We start from the raw sequence: 21501 nt of genomic DNA, 5'->3' as shown, positions 1-21501 counted from the left end.
CCGTGGCCCTTGCTCCTTCGCCTCCTCGCTGTCTCCGTTCGGAATCTTAAACCCAAGCAGCAGCGCTGTCCCTGCTCGCGCTGCGCTGGGCAGGGAAACCTCAAGGCAAGACAGGAGCTGCTTTGTATCAGGCAGAGAGGAGACAGGCTCGTCCGGGGGGCTGCAGCATACACGGCCAGAGCAAGGGGGAGAGAGAGACAAAAATAGGACAGAAAATGGTCTGGGAGGGTCGGTCACGTGGCCGTTGTGAAGATAATTCCTCGCGCAATATTACTGATTCTTCAGATTATCTGTCTGTCCCCTTTTCATGGCTGAAATCGCTTCCTTCCATTGGAATTTGCCTCAAAACGACAAACACTGGAAACAAGCTGGTCGCTCCACACCCCGTGGTTCCTACCCGGTGTCCAGCACCGCGTGCCCGAGGACTAACTAGCCAAAACCCTGCGCTGGCCCAACCTGGTCAGCGGTGCTAAACGACGAGCATCGCCCCAAAACCGAACCAACACACCCAAATCCTGCAGCTTGTTTGCTGCCTCCTCGTAACACGGAGGAGATCCCAGCTGCTCTCGAAGCCAGCGCAGTGCCGTGACCTCCACGCTCGCCGCCGTACGAGCCGACGCTGCCCGACGTGTCGCATCAGTAACCGGGCCGGGTTAACGTCGCCCCGGCTGCCTGCGGCTCTGCTTCGTGCAGGTTTTTACGTCCTGCTGAAGGCAGGATGGCTCTCTGGAGCTTACACAGCTTATTTTTAGCTTTAATTAGCCCAGTAAAAGAAAGAACCTCTGTGATTTTTTTTTTTTTTTTACGGTGAGGTTGGTAATACGGAAAACAGCAGGGACAGGAAGATGCATTGCTGGGTGCCAGATAGCTGAGCCAGCTGTGAGGATGAGGAGGGTCCTGGGGGTCTTGGCGCTGCGACACGCTCCTTTCCTTTGCTCACCCGAGCCTTCCTCGGTGGGGTTGGTCTCCCACCACCCTCGGTGCCATCTCAGGAGGCTGAGCAGCGGCAGGCAGCTTTCCTGACCTTCATGCTCCCCACCTCACCCTCCTGCCACAGCTCCCTCATTTCGGGGGCCAAGCACAGTGCATGCAGGTGGAACGAAACCCCCGTCGGAGATGGGAAACGACACGCCCGGGCCGAAGCTGAGAGAGGCTCAAGACGCCACGGATCTCTGCTGCGGGGCTCTGCAACGCTCAGGGGTGGATTGTCCAGAGAATCTAATTAGGAACGAGCAGACCTTCCCAAGCTGTAATACGCCGAGTAATTAAGTGATTAGTATTGATCGTTGGAATGCCTAATGAGAAGTTATCATTGAAAGATTAATTAATCCAATCAAAAGAGTAATAAAAATTCTGCAGGTGTGATTATATCTTACACTCAATGGGCAAGGGCAGCGGGATCGCTCCCCGCGGTGCCTGTCTCCCGTTTATTTCCCAGGCGCATGGAGGACCTGGCATCGGAGACGCCCATTTTGCTGCCCCGTTCCCACAGCCTGGGCTGTCCCTATGCACGGGGTCTCTCCCCTCACCAAAAAGCCTGAGCTGGGCTGGGCTCCCAGCAGCAGGCAGGCATCCGGAGCTGCTCTGCATGGCATCACAGAGGTGGGGAAGGCGGTCCCCCAGGAGCTGTCAGCATCCAGAAGACGCCGAAAGCAGTCGATGCTGATCTCCAACCTGGGAATCTTTCACTCGCTCCCTTGATCAAGTCGCTTCAGTTTCTCACGGGTCACTCAGCCCACAAAAGCCTTGCTTATCTTCACTCAACCCGCAGCATGCAGCATGCTCGCCTCCGATCGCTTCCCAGCCATGCAGTGGCTCTGTGGGCACAGAGCGCTGCGCCCGCGGGACACGGGAGCTCTCAGGGCACCTACAGCCCTGTGACTGTCATTCCCCGGCCCATAATATTTACCTGATTACATGATGATGTTATTAAATACTTGAACGCATTATCTCGCCTGCCAGTGCTAACAGCAACGCACAGAGCAGCCCCGAGTTGTGAGCCAGGACCTCCATCGTCCCTTTGTCCTCCTTCCTCTGGGTGGGGTGGCAGTGGCAGGTGGCAGCCGGGGACAGCGTGGCTCGATGCCATCACCTGCAGTGCCCAACGCCGCTGCATGGCGGGGGGGGTGCAGAACCCAGAGCCGAAAGAGGGGCGCTTGCTCCCCCTCTGCCTACGCTCTCCCCTCCCCAAGCGTCAGGATCAGCCCCGCGGCTGCGAACCAGAGGCATTTCTGCTCCGGGGGGTGGCTGTGATGGCACCCAGCATTCCCAGGCGCTGCCGCAGCTCGGGAGATGATGGATCCGGGCTCTAATGCTCTTTTCTGTGCATCCTTGCAGGATTTGAGGCTGATCGCCCGCGCTTCCCGCGTGGCATCCACAGCTGGCTCCGCGCAGCGCCGTCGGCTGCCTCTGCCCGCCGGGCCATGCTGGGGCTGAGCGCAGCCGTTATAATTAGAAATGCTAATCAGCTCTTGTGTTTCTGGCTTGACACCACCCCCAGCACCATCTTCCTCTCCAATCTGTCCTGCGCTCGCCCCCTCCGCTTCCTCTCCAAATCCCTGCTCCTTGTAATTAAGCATTATGGAATTAGGAGGCGGGTGGAAAGCTGGGGCCCCCTTGCATGCTTTGGGCCAGGCGTGCAGCCCCCACAGAGCTCCCGGCTGTCTGGGGGCGGTTTGGGGGTCTCACCCTCCATTCACCACCAGGCCCCCCAGGCTGGGGACACCCCAGGACACCCCTGCCCCTCGCCAAGAGCCCCGGCACTGAGCCGTGGGGTGGAAGAGGGGCAGCCCAAGGGCTCCGCTGCAGGCAACGCCAGGGCTGAAGGCAGAGGGTGGTGGCTGTGGCTGGGAGCCCTGCGGCTCTGCCAGCCCCGCCGCTCCGGAAGGGGAGCCGCTGTCATTAGGATTTCTGTCATGTGCCAACTGCGGGCTCTTCCCAGCCGAGGAGGAAAAGGAGCTTGCAAATGAGCAGGGACGAGGAGGCTGAGCAAGCAGATCGCTGTGCAGGCTTAGCTGGTTACGGAGCAATTCATCCTCACGGCTTGCACTGAGACGCAACCCGGGGGATTCCTCCCTTGCCGGTGCCCGCAGACAAGCCCTGAAGCCCACACCTGCTCCACACGGATACCCGCCTCGAGCCAGAGCGCTCCTGATGCTGTGAGAGCCTGGACACGGCTTTATCCCTGGGAATTTTGTTCCCAAAGTCAGGCTTGGCCAAGGGGGTCGTTCCTTGGAAGCAGGCACGGGGCTCAGCTGGCCACGGAGGAGACGGAGGTGTGCAGGCAGGACGAGCAGCCCTGGCTGCGGTGCGCTGGCACACGCAGCCCGCTGTGCTCCGAGGGGGACGGTGTCCCAGCCTGCGCTGGCTCAGAGCCAGACGTTTTATCCAGAGCTGCAGCCCACACGCCCACCTGAGCCGTGAAATACCGCAGCATCTGTAAATGGCGCTGCGCTGGGAGAACACACGCACAGCTCTTGGGTTTTTAAGTCAGCCTTCATCTTCCAGGTGCTCCCTGTTCATCAGCCTCAGGTGCCTGCAGGAGGGGCTCCAGTTCGGGGGCTCCACGTGCGAAAGGGCTGGGGTTTTCAAGAAGGCAGTGCCTGCCACCACCACCACCTCTTCCACCCAGGACCCTCACACGTGGCTTCAGCTGGGGCATGTGCCTGCTCGCCGCGGCGTCTAACGGCACGGGCCGGTGATGGGCATGTGGGAAGAGCAATGGGCTTCTCCCTCCTCCCCGGACACCAAGCATCACAATTTCTGGAAAAAGGGAAATAGGAGAAACAAGGAGATATCACCAAAAAGGTGCAGAGAGGGACCGGGAGTGGTGGCTCTGATGTGATGGACTGTTGAAAAGGCCCCAGCGGCAGGGCCAGCTGAGTGGGAAAGCTCCGGGGACGCGTCGGATTGGATTTGCCATGACTAATTGACTCCCTCCAGCGCTGCCGCACAGGTTTCACGCCTCGCGCGAGCGGGGTCCCGAGCACCCAGGCATTAATGAGGGTCTGACCCTGCCCGCGCAGCCACTTCAGGTTTCCCAGTGCAGACAGCTGGCTTAAGAGGCCCCTTTATTCTTTCCATATCCGATCAATCGGGATGGCTATACTCTAGTCCTTGCGAAAGCTCGGAGCGGACATCGCTGCCCTGCTAGCTCAAGGGGAAAAAAAAGCAAGCAAGAGGGAGAGGTCATGATGAACTATCGATTGGGCAGGCGGCGGGGCTGCTCCCAGAGACGGCTTCTGCGGAGCGCTCACCCGGGACAGTTTGCCTCTGTCTCTCGCTAATGCCGCTCCATTGATCTTCCGTGACAGGCGGCAGCTACAGGATTTTTTTAGCTGGAGTCACTAAAAGGCATTAATCAATAACAGGGGAAACAGAAACTGTTTGTTTCGGGGAGACATATTCCCTGTGTGCGTTTTAGCCCGCTGAGGTGCATGTGTTTTATTTCCAGCGGCCAGGGAGGCCTGCCAGGAAAAGAATTCACCCTGTGCTGGACTCCGGCACTTGGAGGAGACCCAGAGTCAGTTGCCACACGCTGGCAGCTCCAGCCAGGCTGTGCAACGTGAGGGGACCACCTGGGGAGTTCACAGCATCTGATTCCAGGTACCCAAGCATCCTACCCGGCGCCCCAAATCGCCCAGACCCTCTGTTCCTCTCCCCTGCCCAGTGGCTCAGCCCACAGTGCTGTGGGCAAGACCAGAGCTCATTCCTGTGGCAAGACTGGAGTTGTTCGCAAGAGAAGCGGTCTCTGTGCTGAAAGCACCGCAGGCTGCACCACTCCCTCCCGCCCTGCCCCAGCAGTGTCAGTACATTTCCATTGCTCGGCGGCACCAACACCCATTCTCCTTCTGGTGCACCTCCTCTGCTCAGCCCCAGCAAGTGCCCGTGCAAGTGCTGGAGCCCATTTTCCCTTGGAGAACTGGAGAAGGGAGCTGGAGACGTGCTCAGGAGCAGGAGGATGGGATTGCCTTCAAAGGTGACTGCAAAGAGAGGCGGCGGTACCGGCCGCCCGCTGCGAGCTGTCGCAGGTGGCCCAGGGGCAAGCTCGGGCTGCGGAGGTGCCGAGGGCTCCCAGACGGGCTGAGCTCAGCTTGGGGAACAGCCCCGGGATGCAGAACCTGAGCTGATGTTTAATTGCACTTGCGGACTTGGCCCCAAGACCCTTTCGTACCGCTGCATCGCAGGGCGCTGGGACACCCCGGTCCGGCAGCCTGGGAACGCCACGCTCAGCACGCTGCCGGCTGCCGGCGTACTGGAGGGAGCGTGGGGAGAGAGCACGGATCCTGCTGACAGAGCCTGCACCGCGCAGGTACCAAGCGATGCTTCAGAGTCAGGGAAATGCCCTTCTGGAGGTGGGGATGGAGATCCCACGGGTGATCAGCTTCCCTTTCTGGTGCCTCGACTCCCAGAGCCCCGCTCTGCCGCTGCTCCAGCTCTCACGGGCTGCTGCGCAGTGGTAATTACTGTAGCTCCCTGGGGAAACGGGACCTTCATCCTCGCTTTAATTACAGCGACACGTCCACAGCAAAGGAATGAAGGGAGCAAGAGAGAAGGGGATGAGGAGCTGGCTGGCTCAGATCGGGTTGCAGTGGCGGTGCAGGGAGCAGCCACGCTCAGACGCACGCCGGCCACGAGCACCTGACAGAGGCAGGGCTCCGAAAACACACGGAGCATGGTGCCATCATCCAAATGTGGCCCAGATGGGGCAAGTTACACGGTTGCAAGCCAGTGGCTCCCTGACACGAGAAGCTCTGGCATGGGAGATACACCAAACCCCTCTGCAGTCCCAGGGTGCCCATCAGAAGCCCCTTGGCTAACAGCTTTGCCTTCCCTGTTCACTCCATCAGTCTCCAGCCCCTTCCGCCTGCACAAAATCCATTAGAAACAATTTTATTTCCTTTATTTACGCATCACATTTGCAAAAAAGCCTAATCCTATTGCAACTGGAAAAAAAAATAATAATTCCAGTGGGCCCGAAGGAGCCTGAGCGCTGCAGCCGGCCGAGATGCTGTTGCCAAGGCTGTGTCCTGCGTGTGGCACGCTCCCATTTCACTCAGAGCCTCGCCGAGGGCGCGTGGTGCGACGTCTGGCAGAGAACATCAGGTGCAGGGGGATTTCCAGCCTGGGTGGACAAATGCAAATACAACAGTAAGATCTTGCAGGCTTGTGTTTTCGCTACCCCCTCTTTTTGGCAAAGTCTGCCAGGAGAAAATACAAAAACCAATGCTGGGGGGCATGGCGGGGTGTCAGCCCTGGCAGTCGCTCTTGACTGATGGTGCACTGACTGCAAATCCCGATCTCCAGGCTCTCGGGCAGCCTGGCTCAGCTCAGCGGGGCTGCTCGTGTGGCGTTCCGCATGCGGACAAGCACCATGCCCAGTCAGCCTCGTATCGTACCTGGACTTAAAGAATTGGCTGAGTTTTTCAAGGCAAGCTCAGAGAGAGCAGATCTTTAAAAAGCCCGGCTGAGGAATGGCTTTAGGAGTGTTAGGAGCGGCAGAGCCGGGTGTCTGCAGGCAGCACCCCAGGGGTGTTCTCTGCGGGGCTGGCAGGGGCTGCGCGGGGCCCGAAACCTGCGAAGTGCTGCAGTCCCTGACGAAGGGGGCCGTGAAACCACAGCTAGCTGGAGCCAACGTGGGAGCAGATAACGCCGTCACTTCCTCCGTGCAGCTATTTGTAGGTGAGTAAAGGTCACAGGAAGGAAGGCTCTGATTATCTAATATAGTTTTGCAGTATGTTTCTCTCTTAATTGGGTGTTCCCAGAATCAAACTCCCTCAGGCTCTTTCTCTTTCCAGTGGCCAGTGGCTGTGCATGCAGAACCCCAGCACCAGTTTAACAACCTCATGCTTCTGGTTTTTGTGCAACCCTGTCACTACGGAGCCCTGCAGGTAACTGCACCGCTCGCATTCAGACCACACTGAGTCAACAGCGGGTTCCTCCCCAAATGTTTACTCTGTTGTCATGAAAGCGCTGACGTGTTCTTACTTACGAGGAGAGCGGCCAAAGGGAGTGTGGCCACAGGGCCAACGCAGCGGCTGGGGGCCAGCCTGAAGCTCTGCCCCTGTCTGTGGGACAGCCGGGAAGGGCTTCCTCAGCATCCATGCGAGGAGAGGCGGCAGGGCTTCGCCTCCCACGCACTGGTGCCCTTTTAGGCTGAAACACATGAGATGGAAACAGGATTCAGCCACATCCTTTGCACAAACTGCTCTTAGCCACCGTCCTCGCCTTGCCAAGCGGCGGGCAGCAGACCCTGCTGTGCATAACCCGGGCCAGACCCCTTCACTGTTTTTGCCAGAGCAACAGTTTCAGGAGAAGATTTCAGTGATACTGGTGTCAGCCCTGAGGGCAATCTTGCTTATCGATGCAAAGATGGTCCAGGTTACCGGTCTATGCCTCTGTGGGAGCAAGGTATGCCAGTGTAACCACATCTGTGTCGTGATGGTGGGCTGGCTGATGTGCCCTGAGCTGCACAGAGGTGACACCGGGCTCAGTGACACCAGGCTCCAAGACATCTTGCAAAGCCAGCTGCTAGTTGAGACTGGTAAAGAAAATGGATCAGCGGATGAATGGACGGACTGATGGAGGTCCAGAAGAGGTCAGATCAGATACATGGATCACCTTACTGTCCCCAAGTCCCTGACAATTGAGGCTGCTTTGCGCTGCCCAGTAGCAGAGGTTGCTAAGAGCTTGAGCAACCTGGGGCTTTGTGCTGCCCACTCTACCAGCCCTTCCTGGGGGGACTCACAAGCCCTGGGCACGCATGCTTTGACGTGGCCAAGAATGAAGCTGGGCTGGTCGCTTCCTCCTCCCCCACTTTTAATGTCACCAAACCCAGCTGCTGCTTCCAACACATGTCCCTTGGCAGGAGACGAAGAGCAGCAGGCCGCCGGGCAGAGCTGCCAAAGGCACCACGGGAAGTCAAGGGCAGAGGCATGGTGAGGCAGCGAGGAGCGAGATGCCGCTCTGCGGACAGACCCAGCCCTCCCTCAGGACAGCCTGGTCCTCGCCGAGCACCCACCCGCCCGGCCTCCAGCCTCCCGCTGCTCTACAACCTGCTCGGCGCTGCACGGTGATGCCAGGCAATGGACACGTCTCTCCTTCCTTCCTGCTCCCCGAGCGCTTTCCCTCTCTTCCCTTCTCCAGTCACCTTTGTCCCGCACGCATGAGAGACCTTCTCCCTGGCTCCATTTCTTTTGCAGTCAGAAGCTAGTCATCAGAAGTGAGGTTACATGTTGTTTCCAACGGAAGCAATAAATTAAAGCAAATAAAAGATAAAAACCACAGCCAGGTTATTATAAGACATCAGAGAACGAAGGCCAAGGGTAACACTCTCCACTTCATGACTTTTCACTGACTCAGCCACAGAATCATAGAATCACAGAAGGGTTTGGGTGGGAAGGGACCTTCAAAGCCCACCCAGTCCAACCCCCTGCCAGGAGCAGGGACATGTCCAACCAGATCAGGTTGCTCAGAGCCCCGTCCAACCTGGCCTTGAAATCCTACAGAATCCACAGAAATCCTACCATCAGCGATGCTGCGTGGAGCCTTCTGCTCACCATGCTTTGCTGTTAGAGCTCTTTTACCTTTTCCAGGTAGTTTTTCGAGGCAGTTTTTCAAGGTCCCTACTGAGGGTGCTTGCTCCTGCCAGTGTTTCTGGACCCCACTCAGCTAAACTACGTGCAGGGTACGCTTGCAAGGCGTCTAAATAATTCAGTCAGTAGTTTAAATATGGAAAACACGCAGCGCAATCTAGTAAGCTGGTTTTTTAAAAAAAAAAAGAATTTGGAATTTCTTTGTTCTGGCTGCTGAAGCTTGGGAGGGCAGGGAGGGGGTTGCCTTTGCCTCTGCCCAAAAACAGCCACATTTCAGGGGTGATGATGCAATTGCTGTTGCGTTATGCAGCACGCGGAGGCTCACGGGCCCTCTTCCATCAGGCAGTTTGTTATGATAATGTTAATGCACAGGCTGTCGTCATCTGGCAGCATCACCGCTTGCCTTATGAAATAACTCAGTGCGACAGCTCTGCTTGCTTGCAGGCAGGCCCACGTCTGGCTTCTAATCTGGCATCAGAAATCACTCCCCTTCCCTGAGCCGCAGCCTGATATTAAACCTTTCGTTTGCGTTGCTCCAGATAACCTGCTGGGGAGCGTGGGGAGAAGGGCACTACAGCCGAGCTCCTTTAAGAGCCCCCCACGTGAAGCAAACACGCGGCTGCCATCCCCCCCACGCTGTATCTCCTAACGCCGTTGGCCGTCGGCGCCGCGGCCGTGCTGGAATTCACATTTCAGTTTCCGAACATCAGCCGGTGTTCGCGAGTTGAGCGGATCAGCTCACATGATGCCCCGGTGACAGATCACCAGTGACTTTCTCCCCCTGTCAACAAAAAGCCAAAGTCACGAGGATAATGCAGAATTGCTCCGGGCCAGCGTATGTTCAGCTGAAAAGGTCTCGGTGACTTCCCAGGCATATGCTGGCTGGCACAGTGCTGGAGCAAGGCTCTCCGAACAGCCTGGACGATGCGGGCCGGAGGGATTAATCTAATGCTGCGTCGAGATGCTAATACAATAAGGGTTCTTTGTGGCATTAGCGGGAATCATGAGACCGGCTCTGAGATGTCATTGCCTGGCAGCTGGCCTTGAGCTCTCCCGCGGAGAGAAGGCGCTCGTCTCCTGCTTCCAGCATGAAAGCTGCTGAGGGGCAGGGCAAAGGCAGTAAGGCCCGCTCCGTTTTGGTGACAGCGCGTTTGGGAACAGCCCGCTATCTCTATTGTTGAGTCTAGGGAGAGCTGAGGGAACAAGGGCTCCTTGGAGAGGAACAATCGCTTTTCCTTGTGTTTTCCAGTCGCTGCAGAGCTGTGGATACCGAAAGGATGCTCAGCATCACATGGTCACATCGTACCACCACCACCCACGGAACTGGTGTTTTGCTATAAAATGTCTTGCAAAACCTGCTGAAGCCAGAGAAATAGGGTGTGTCAGTTCCAGCAGATGTGCTTTCACCTCCCTCGCCAGCTTCGCGCCCATAAAGCTGTTCGCCCTGATCCTGACCTAACCCCAGCGCCAGCGAGGAAAGCTCAGCACCTTTGTGCCGCTGGAAAATCAGCATCAAGCACCAGCAGAGAACATGGGTGAGACATGGGGCAGGGAGACGTGGCAAGTGGGAACCTGTCACGAAAATTCACAACTGACCCAGGCTGACCTCGGTCGGTTGCGAATTTTAGTGACAGACCCAAAGACCCCACAGCATGCCCGGAGGGACCCAAAGACCCCACACGGCACCATGAGGGCAGCCAAAATCCCCACATAATGCCAAGAGGGCACCCCAAACCCTGACACCATGCCATGAAGGGACCCGAAGACCCATATGGCACCGTGAGGGACCCCCAAAGACCCCAAATGGCACTATGAGAGGACTCAAAGCTGCTGCATGGCACTATGAGGGACCCCTAGACCCCACATGGGACCATGAGAGGACCTGAAACCCCCACATAGTACCAAGAGGGCACCCAAAACCCCCGCATCATGCCATGAGGGATGCCAAAGCCTCCATATGGCACCATGAGGACCCAAAGACCCCACATTGGCGCCAGCAGGGACCCCCAAGGACCCCACATGGCACCGTGAGGGACCCAAAGACCTCAGTTGGCACCAGGAGGGACCCCCAATGACCCCATATGGCACCGTGAGGGACCCAAAGACCTCAGCTGGCACCAGGAGGGACCCCCCAAGGACCCCACATGGCACCGTGAGGGACCCAAAGACCTCAGTTGGCACCAGGAGGGACCCCCAAGGACCCCACATGGCACCGTGAGGGACCCAAAGACCTCAGTTGGCACCAGGAGGGACCCCCAAGGACCCCACATGGCACCGTGAGGGACCCAAAGACCTCAGTTGGCACCAGGAGGGACCCCCAAGGACCCCACATGGCACCATGAGGGACCCAAAGACCTCAGTTGGCACCAGGAGGGACCCCCAAAGACCCCACATGGCACCGTGAGGGGACCCAAAGCTCTCCTCACCACGCCATGGGGGGGGGAAACGACCCAGACCCACACGGCACGACGAGGGAACCCCAAGCCCTCAGTGTCCCTACGAGGGCCCGCACGCCTCCCCCGCAGCGCCCCGAGGGGCCCGTCCCGCCCCGGGGCCGAGGTAGCGGCGGGGCGGGGAGAGGCCGAGCCGGGCCGGGCCGGGCCGTTGGCACCGCCCCCATAAGGCGGGAGCAGCCCACGCCGCTCGGCGCGGCGGAGGCGGCAGCGGCGGCGGGGCCGGGGCCGGAGCCGGAGCCGGTCTCGGTGTCGACTGGGCCCGGGCTGGGCGGTGGCGGGGCGCGGGTCGTCGTCGTCGGGATGGAGCTGGGCTGGTTGCTGTGGGGGGCGGCGGTGCTGCTGCTGCTCCACGTCCTGATGGAGCTGAGCCCGGCCGTTAACTTCGCGCTGCGGATCGGTTTCTATTACCTGCTCTTCATCGTCTGCTCGGTGCTGACGGCGCCCGTCTGCCTCCTGGTCAACGGCGGCCGCACCGTCAAGAACATGAGGTGAGAGGCGGGGGGGCGGGGAACCCCACAAACCGGGGAGACCGGTCGTAGGCCCGGCCTCTGCGTGGGGGGCGAGGGGAGGGCGGTGGGGGCCTCAGGTCCGTGACAGCAGGCCCTGGGCCTGCTGCCGTGGTGGCAGCGGGGCTGCTTTTTGGCTCATGGTGGGGGGTGTGAGGGGCTGCCCCGGCCCACGGCTGTGCCCTCGCCGTGGCAGAGCCCTGCGTGGGGCCCGGCTCCCTTCGGAGGGGCCTGGAAGGTGCGAGGGTGATGGTGGTGGCGAGCTGCTGGGCTCTGGGGGCTGCGCAGGTTGTTGGGGGCAGCTGTGTGACAGGGGTGTTTATTTTGGGGGTTTTCCCCTTCCAGAGGCAGAGGCCGCCCACCAGCAGACGGTGTTTAATGCCACCCCGGCGCAAGGAGCGTGGCTGTCACTGCCAGGCCGTGCTGCACGCGTCCTCTGCCAGGGCGCCGTGGCTGGGTCGCTGCTGGGGACGAGCAGCTCCCCTGCGTGTGAAGGGACATTTTAGGGACAGAGCTGGCACTTCTGCTGGCAGCACAGGAGAACTGGGGCTCCTTGCTTTGCTCTCCCGTAGGCAGCTTTGTACCTACTCCAGCCATCAGCATCCAGGCCCACATATACGGGCGTGGGGGAAAGGGGAGCCCCGTTCCCTTCGTGCATCCTTTTGGACCAAAGGTTGGGCAGCATCTCAGCTGGTGGAGCTGGACTTCGCTCTGTGGTGTGACTCTCGCGGGCAGGGCTCGGGGTGGAGTGAGCGGGCTCAGGCACTGACGCGCTGCCTCGTGGGCTCTGCCCGGCCCGCCCGAGCCGACGGTCTGCGATCCGCTCTGGTAGTGCAGCCCGAGCACTGGAAACAGCGGTCTGCTCTGGGATCTCCTCCAGCTTTGGTTGCTGTGGTTCACTCAGGAGCAGCTTTGCAATGCACAACCAGCGTTGCAGCTAGGAGGATTTGTTAGTTATAGAGACACTTCCCCCCCCCACCCCCATAAAACTTTCTAAATTTCCTGTAAACTTAAAGGAACTCTTTGGCAACAAGAACCCCTTGCACTGGACAACTCATGTTGAAACTCAGAATTGAATTTTGGCCAGAACCACCCTTTTCATATAACTCCAGCCTGTTGTTCCCATGTGCTGGCACTGGCTGATGATCCTGGTGGTGTATCCCCTGCCCCTGGGAGGTCTGTGGCTGAGGTGATCCAGTGAGCTCCTTATTTCTACAACATCCCAGTCTGCTTATTCCAGCTCAGGGACGGGGGTTGGAGCAGAGCACGTGCTGCCGGACAGACGCTGCGTGGTGCAGAACACCCCGTCCTTGCTGTGCTCCTGGCTCCAGTGCCAAACTGGTGTGACTTGGGAGACGTTGCCCTCTGTGTCTGATAGATAGAGCTGTTTATCTAGCGGCGAAACCTCATGCAAGAGTTTCCAATCTGGTAAGCACTCTTCGGTAATCCTTGAAAATCAGGGGATCCTAAAAAGGCCTCTGTCACAGACTGCGGAGAGGAGCACTCGTAGCTGGGACTGCTGGATTTCAGACTCAGCTGTTAGGGATGCACTGAAAAAGCTCATTGCTTCTCGTTTTTCTACTCTCTCTCTCTGCATCTGGCAATAAATGCATCAGATTTACAACTCTCTGCAGCTGTGACTGCCCCAAGTCAGGATCATTCATACCAGCTGAGAAGCTGTTTGCAGGGTTGGAGGGGAGTAGGACTCATCTGCTTAACCCCGTGAATGACATGGCCAGCTCAGCAGGGCTGCCAGTCACCTGGTCCTTCTCTCGCTCTGAGCTCTTCCCCTTTGCCTTTTTCAGCGGCTCAGGCCACATCTTGTGCAAGGAAATGCTGCCTCCTTACTGGCAGGAGGAAGTTGGATGGTTGCTCTTGAGTAATGTGTAACCAGCCTCTCCCGGCAGCTACTGAGCAGTGTGACTTCCAGAGCAGTGACCTCTTTTGTGGTTGGCAGTCAGAAGGGAGGAGAAGTGGTATTTAGGTCAGTCTGGTGGCATGGCATCCACCATGACCTCACTGGTTTGTGTCACCCTGCCTCTCCTCACCTGCCCCCTTGTCTCTTCGCCTGGACTGCACTCCTGTAACCTCGGCGCGGGCCTGTGGTGCTTGGGAGCTCTGCAGCCTGCGCACCTCCCCGTGTCCTTTCCCTGGGTGTGACTCTGACCTTTGCAGTGAGTTTGAACGACGGGGGACTGATAGCTGCAGTGTCACCTGCAGGCGTTGGCCTGGCCTGAACTCCAGTGTCAAACCCAGGGCTGGGGCAGTCTGCGTGGTGGGGAAACCCTACTGTGGGTAGGAGCAAGGCAGGGAAAGCTGCTTGGACAGAGACATGTGGTTGAAGAGTTGATGGAGGGGATGGGGAGACTTTTGGAGAAGAGATGCTGGGAGCTGCTGCCAGGCCAGGATGATGCTGGCTGGGTGCTCACCTCCTGCCCCAGGGTGACTTGGATGCTTCCCAGGCTGACGGTGCTGCCCTCTGGCTGGACTCTGTCAGGGGGGAGAAGCTGGCACTGTCCCTCAGTTTCCTTCTCGAGGGAGAAAAGATCCATCCTCTGTCTGCCAGGGAGACGGTGGACCCTGAGGCAGGGCAACCAGGTGCTTGTTGGAGGGCAGGTCGGTTCCCAAATCCGCTCTAGGGGAGAGCAGAGCAGAGCTGGTGGTTGTTCCTGAGGGCTTTGTTCATGTGCAACCTCCTCTGCCTCCTGTCCTGGCGAATGGCTGCTCCCCTGCCCAAAATAGCCCCTGTGTTCTGCCAGCTTCTGGCTGTGTCCTTTGGCCCAGTTGGAGGGTCCCCAGCTCCCACCTGTCTGGGGGTGGCAGAGATGGGCGCTGCTCCCATGGGCTGGCAGGGTCTCAGCTGGCGAGCCTGGGCTGGAGGTGCCCAGCAAGGGCACGGCAGCCCGCTCGACGCGTTGGCAGGGCTGAGCGGGGCTGCTGGTATCTCCTGCCAGCTGGGCCCCCAGCCCTTGGGTGCGGAGGGGAAAGCTGGGAGCTCTGGGCAGACCTGCAGATCCGCTGGCGAAGTGAACTGACAGGCAAAAGCTATTTCCCTGAAGATGGGTTTGCCGGGGGCACCGAGCTGCTGCCAGGCAGTGTGGGGAGCATCCCCTTGCCGCACGCATCCTTGCATTGTACAAATAAGTGTTTCTCACCTTGGTTCTCCTTCTTTCCTGGACTCCCTTGGGGTAATGACACCCCATGCGTGCTGGTATTGTTGAGCAGCATCTTCCAGCACTGCAGGAGCCGAACTGGCAGAGCCTCCCTTGGGTGACGTGTGCAGGCTAATACCCACGTGCTGGGGAGCAGCAGCTCCGAGGAAAACTGAACAACTTGTGGGGCACTGCTGGTTGCAGGAGGAAAACGTTGGTAGCATCGGAGCAGACTACAGCCACGGCACAGCGGGAAACAAACAGCACTGAGTGGGTAGGACTGGCAGCAGGAGGAGTGGTCCTTGATCCTGTGTTGAAGCCAGCATCTCTCCTTCCTGGACTTTGGACTATGGAGGGCTTCCAGTTTGCCCTCTGTTTGCAGGGCTCTTGCAGCTGCGCTAGACTTGGAGTCACCGCTTCCAGAGAGCTCATAGTGAGCCTGGTTGTGAGCTGCTGCTGTCAGCTTGAAGGAAGCGTGGATCACTGAGTCTGGCTGTACCGGCCTCAAAGTTACAATCAGCTTCCCCCAGGCTTCCTGTAAATTCCCACACTGGGAGTGAACTGGGCTTAGCATGCAGCTGAAGTATCTCGAGCACATGGGACCATGCAGGACAGATGCCTGGGTGGACCACAGGGCAAATGAGACTGGGGTGTCTCTGTCACAGAGCTCTTCTTCTCTCCTGCCACCCTCCCTGGGCATAGCAGACCCTGTCACCTCCCTGCCCTGCTGCTGACTGCTCTTTTCTTCTGCAGAATCATCAAAACTGTGGTCAAGACCTTCAAGTATTTCTTCGGCCTGAGGTTTGAGGTGAAGGGACTGGAGAACTTCAAGGTGGAGGGCCCTGCTATCATTGTGTCCAACCACCAGAGCATCCTCGACATGATGGGTGAGGAGCTGCTGGGAGGGAGGGAGCAGTTCTCCTGTCAGAGAAACCCTGCCCTGGCTGGTCTGTGCCACCAAGCCAACTGATCCGGCTTTCTATCAGTGCTGGATGCAGAAAGGGTCTCCTCTCACTCTGAGCAGTCACACCCCTGTGCAGCACCCCAAGTGCTGCTCAGCTTCAGGTGCTTCTCAGCTCCCTTTACATCCTTGCCTCGCTGATGGCCTGGCTGGCCTCACACTCAATGTGCCAGGCAGCCAGGCATGAGGGGTGGCCCTGCTGGGCACCCTGGGGCTGAGGAGTGAGATGCCCCCTGAGGGGTCTTGCAGCCACCCTGCCCCTGTAATTCTGCTCTTTTGATGGCAGCAGAAACCAGCAGAGAAACGAGGCACTGGCCTGTCCCTGGTACTCCCCACCTCAGATTGTGTCTCTTGTCCCGTCCGAGTGCAGGATGGGGGTTGGCGGCTGCTAGGTCTCACCCACTGCCGTCGCGTTAGGGCTGATGGAGGTCCTGCCCGACGACTGTGTCCAGGTGGGCAAGAAGGAGCTGATGTACGCCGGCACTGTGGGGCTCATCATCTACCTCGGTGGTGTCATCTTCATCAACAGGAAAAGCACCACCAGTGCCAAGATGGTGATGGCAGAGGTGGCCAAGACTATGGCAACTGAAAATGTGAGTGTGACCGTGGCATGTGTCTGGGTCTCCTGGGGTGGCGTGAGGGGGATGTGACATTCCTGAATGTTGGCTTGCCTGAAGTTACAGCCATCTTGACAAGGGTGGCTGGTGGCTAGGCCAGCAGGAAGGGAGCACTGCAAGTGGATTGCTGGAGCAGAGCCTTATCTCCTCATGTGCAGGTGAAGGTGTGGGTGTACCCAGAGGGCACAAGGAACTGCACAGGGGATTTGCTGCCATTCAAGAAAGGAGCATTTCACCTTGCTGTCCAGGCACAGGTAAGAGCACTTTGCTCCTGCGTGGAGACCCTGAATGCTTTTGCAGTGGCATTGCAGGCTGGTCATGCAGTGGTATGGTTTATTTGCTCTCAAGTGAGCCATGTTCCCAGGTTTGTCTGAGCTCCTCAGCTAAACCACCATTAGGTGTCATAAGTGCTGCCCAGCTGGAGCTGAGTGCTTTTTCCATCCCCTGCAGGAGTGACCTGACCTCTGTGTACTTGTGGCTGCAGAGAGTGGAGAAGCTGCCTTGTCTTCTCTCCTCTACCCCAGCACTGCACTCCCGGTGTCCCACCTGGGGGACAAGCACACGAGCCCCCCAAGCTCTAGGCTTTGCAGGCAGCTGTGTGGCAGTGCAGTGTCTGTGCCCTGCTCCTGGGAGCCCGGCCGCAGCGCGGAGCTTGCTTCTGGCAGGGAGCCCCGCGGGTGCTGCGCTGCGTGAGCTTGCCTGGGGAATCCCAAAGCCGTCGATGCGTTTCTCAATCCCCCGGGTTGCGATAGCGTAGTGTTGATTTGGGCCGGTTAATGCCAGTGCTTTAGAGCAACATCTGGGCTTGCTGCATGTGGAAAGAGCTGCTCCCTCCCCAGCAGCCACATGGCACTTCTTGGTGCGTCTTCAATGCCGCCTGTCTCCGAAACGACAAGATCCCTGAGCAGTTAGTGGGGGAGCAGACAAACAGCTCCTCGGCTTCGCGTGGCGAGAGCTGTCGGTGCTGCTGAGGGAGCAGTGGTGCTTGCCTGGGCAGAGCTCTGGGGCCGTGTGCCGGGGACACCCAGCACCTGGCTGTGCTGCCTGGGCCCAGCAGCTGCTGGAACCCGAGCCACCCCGCTCCGCTCCTGGGTGCTGGGGAGGTGGCTGGGAGGAGGTGGGTGCCTTGCATTCCAGTGCGTGCTCCGCCTTGCATCTCAGGGCTGGGATGGCTCGAGGCCTGAGGGGAAACTGCCTTCCCTGAAAGAGGTGTTATGGCAGGGATCCTGGAGAGGGGAGTAGGTGCCAGATCTCTGGCTGGGTTTGATTGGCCAAGGCCAGGGTGTAACCTGGGCTGTGCCGTCCCCATTCCTGCCAGGGTGGTGCAACCATGGCAGGGGCTGGCAGCTGCTGGGAGGATGACAGTGGGAATTGTACCTAGCTCTGCTAACACTCCCCCTGAGTAGATCCTCTCTGTGTTATCAGCACTGAAATAATGACTCTGCCTGCCCTCCTGGCCGTGCCTCTGCCTGTCTGAAGCTTCCATGGGAGCAATAGACTGCAACTGTTGACTCCTTTTCTTAGAAGCTGAGGGCACACCAGCTGACCTGCCCCAAAGATGTGCTTGTACAGCACGACAAGGCCTGTCAAACTGGGCATCCACCAATGTTTGCAGGTCAGAAAATACCCGGGTTTTGAAGCCTGGCTTGGGACGAGAAGTCCCAAGATCCAGTGCTGACCTGAGGCTGAAGTGTAACTTGGCCCTTGTGCTTTGAGCTGCTGCGGAGTGGTTTTGATCCCGTTTGACACCTGACTGTCCCAGCCTTTGGAAGCGGGTCTTGCTTGTGGGGCTGTGTGTGCCCTGTGTCTGAGAGCTGAGCCAGGTCAGCACTGCTGTGTGGGATTTGCTGCTTATCTCTGGCCTGCCCTAACTTGCTGCAGTGCATGTAACTCCTCTTTTTCCTCTTCCCCAAGGTCCCAGTGATCCCCGTGGTGTATTCCTCCTTCACCACCTTCTATAACCCAAAGAAGAATCTATTTACATCAGGTACCAAAGAGCCTGAGGGTCTTTACAGTCACTTGGGGGCAGAGTTGATGCCATACCTGTGGCACCACGAGGGTGTGGGAGGGAAGCGGAGCTGAGGTGAACAGTTGTCCCTCTGGGAGATGGGTGGAGTCAGTTCAAAGCGCTTGTCACAAGAGCCTGGGCTGGGTTAACTCGGGAAAGAATGTAATTAAGTATGGTGAGGGATGTTTTCATTAAAAATTGGACACGAGCTCTTAATAACTGGCACAGCCCAAGTCATTTGGTGAGGGTTTGGGGGAAGAAGCAAACGTGCTTTGCCTCCTGATCTTTCCAAGCAAAGACCCTCTGCAGGCTGTGGCCGGTGTGTGGCCCTGGAGCTGAGTGGGTCCGTGGCTGTGGGCTCCCCCTACTCTCTTGGCCAGCAGCTGGGGACAGAGCAGCAACATGGGCCTTGGAAAGGGGCAAGGTGACAACAAAGGGGCAAATTGACACCTCTGGCTGAGGTGTCAATTTGGGGCACAAGGGAAATAACTCTGCTTGGTGCAGCTGTTCGAGGGCAGGCTCTAATCCTTAGAGCAATTTTTTACCCCTGAGACCAGCGCAGCCTCCACCTGCGCTCCAGGGATGGGCGCCTGAAGCCTTGTGAAGGGATGAGGGCTGTGCTGGGGCTGTCCAGGGTGGGGGGAGCAGGGGTCCTGGGAGGGCAGAGAACGGTCCTCCTGTGGTGTGTGGGTTTCTCACAGTCCCTTCTCTTGTTCCCAGGCAAAATCAAGGTTGAGGTTCTGCCTCCAATAGAGACCAAAGGCCTGACGTCAGATGATGTCTCTGACCTCACTGACAGATGCTTCCACACCATGAGGGAGACCCTCTTCAGGCTGTCCGGCCGTCCGAGCGAGGCGAAGGACTCTTCCTAGATGCTTCTCCAGTGGCGTCACCGTGTGGTGATGGCTGAAGGGACCTGTCTGTTGCCAAATACAGAAGGAACTTCTCTTCCTTTGCAGTGACTTCTGACTCTGGGAACACCATGGACTGGCACACACAGGGTGTCAAGCCAGCACTGAGGTTCCCCATTGAGTGGATTTCTCTTATGGGTTCATTATCTCGCAATGAAACGTCTCCTTTTTCTGAATTTCTCAGGCATCGAACTTGTGCTACCAAAGGGCTCAATGACCAGAGAGGTGAGTTCCACCAGCTCAGGCAGCTGGCATGGGGCAGCAATGAAAACCTGGCTGGAGGCTGGGCTCTGCCTCACTTGAGTGTCCCTGCAGGCTCAGCTGCTGCTGGCCTGGCCCTGTGCTGTCCCAGATGGAAACCACCAGGCAGAAGTAGGTATCTATACAACCTTGATGCTGCTCAAACAGGGCTGAGAATCGGGTGAAAAGCCAGACTCTGGCACCTTGGCAGCACTGGGAGTGTAGCGTTCTCCCTGGGCAGCCCAGAGTGCTGCCATCTGGCACGATGGAGCTCATGAGCAGTCTCTGACGCAGGGCCTGTCTTCTTGAGAGACACGCTTGGGTCACAGCAGCGTCTTGTGCCGGGGCTTTGCATTGCCCAGGCACTCCTGAGCCAACTGTTTCACTTCTGAAGCAAGCACCTAGGGCCAATAATCTCAGCAGGGCTGCACGGGGGAGTGTGTGGGGCCAGTCAGCCTTCTGCTGTCTCATTGGGCTGGATTGCCTTGTCTGAGCAAGCGCGCTTTATTGAGGGGTGCAGCAGTGCAAGGGGGAGCAGCAGCCTGACCAAGGCAGTGCATGTGGTCTGGGCAGAGTTTAGCTGAACGTTGTCCACTCTTGCCAGTTTAGTCCTCTTCTGAACGAAACCCCACGCTTGTTTCTACCATTCGGACCCACCAGCTTGATCTTTAAAACTGCACAGGTCTGCTGGGAGTCCTGGGGAAACCTCTCCTCACGTGTGACATGTTTGTGGCACACCTCTGGGCGCTGTGTGTGACGTGCACCTGGGTTGGCTCAGAGCTTCCTTGGTGCTGGGAAGCTGTGCTCCCACTTCCCCGCCGTGCTTCCGCCCTGTCACGGTGCCGCCTGCGGTACTTGTTGCAGATGCGAAGGGCTCCATCGTGCTCGTTTTGCCGCTTGTCGTGGTCAGCACTGGCCGAGAGATGGTGCCTGTCCTGCGTGTCTCTGTGCAGATCTCGGTGGAGCTGCTGCTCTGCAAGGCGCGTAAAACTCCCGCAGAGCCGCAGGCTGGGTGAGCTGTAACGGTAGTGGGGCTCGGAGGGGTTCAGCTCCCCCCGAGGGGAAACGGGCTCCTTCCCCGGTTCAGATAAAGGGGTTTTCCCTGTGCTTTGAGGTGAGGGACCAACAGGGCTGCTAGATGCCTCGCTGGGAGCTACAGAAGTGTTAATGCCCTGTGTGAAGAGCAAGGCTGGGTCAGGTCCATGGTTCCGGGGGGAACCTTCACCTCTGACTGGGGTTCAGGGAGGCTTTAGCTCTCCTGTTTATGGCACGGGGTGTGTAATGCTGAAATAAGCTGCCTGAGGCTACTCTGGTAACCAACACAGCCAAATTGTAGAGCCTGTCTGGGGCTGCGTTGGTGGAATTGCACTCATATGGCATTTTGGGGTTAAAGCCCTATCTGGGAAAGGCAGGGAGCTCCCCTAGAGCCAGCGGTGCCCGAGGGAGGGAGCCCTCGGGCTGAGCTGGTGCTGGCGGGGCCGGGGGCGTTATCGGAGGGGCCTTACAGAACAGACTCAGGGGTCAGCCCCACCGTGGGACGGGTCGGGGTGGGAGGATGGGAACCAAACCAGCACTTTGTAAGAGTGGCAGAGGAAGGGCTGTCATGGAGGGAAAACCCGGGAGGGCTGCGGGGCGGTGGGATAACCACAGCCACGGAGGGACTCCTGCGGTGTCTTTCCCTGGGAGGAGGGAGCCGTGCCTCTGTGTGCAGTTGTCTGCTGTTCACTTTTAATTGGGTTGAGAAAAATGTTATGTGCTTTAGAAAAAAAAAAAAGTACATGTTTGGTTATTTAAATAAAGGAGACTCCTGGTCTTGTGTGGGAGCTGGGTGAGGAGGGCTGCTGTGGGAGGAAGGGATGCTGACCCTTCAGCTCTTGCAGGGGGTGGGTTTGGTGATTGAAGGGGGAACGGCAAGTCCTTGTCCCCACCTTGTGTCCCAGAGGCAGAAGAGCCATGCATCTGCACCCCAGCCTGGCCTGAACGTGGAGGACAGATGCCTGCAGGGACCTGTCACAGGCAAGAGGAAGGTGGTGTCTGTGTGGATGGGAGCCTGTAT

At 58.3% G+C, this 21501-nt stretch overlaps 1 protein-coding gene across 1 annotated transcript; it reads left to right on the top strand.

The window, feature by feature from the left end:
- Positions 1 to 11350: 11350 nt before the first annotated feature.
- On the top strand, positions 11351 to 21244 carry AGPAT2 (1-acylglycerol-3-phosphate O-acyltransferase 2). Its single transcript, XM_086763506.1, has 6 exons — positions 11351 to 11538; positions 15462 to 15595; positions 16087 to 16262; positions 16445 to 16540; positions 18201 to 18273; positions 19015 to 21244. The coding sequence occupies exons 1-6, from the start codon at positions 11351 to 11353 to the stop codon at positions 19164 to 19166; spliced, it is 819 nt and encodes a 272-aa protein (XP_086619632.1). The 3' UTR covers positions 19167 to 21244.
- The last annotated feature ends 257 nt before the right edge of the window (positions 21245 to 21501 follow it).

Source organism: Chlamydotis macqueenii, chromosome 20 (genome assembly GCF_036417535.1).
Source record: "Chlamydotis macqueenii isolate bChlMac1 chromosome 20, bChlMac1.mat, whole genome shotgun sequence".
NCBI lineage: Eukaryota > Metazoa > Chordata > Aves > Otidiformes > Otididae > Chlamydotis > Chlamydotis macqueenii.
Note: the sequence above shows the minus strand (reverse complement) of the source record. Positions and strands in the feature narration are given on the sequence as shown.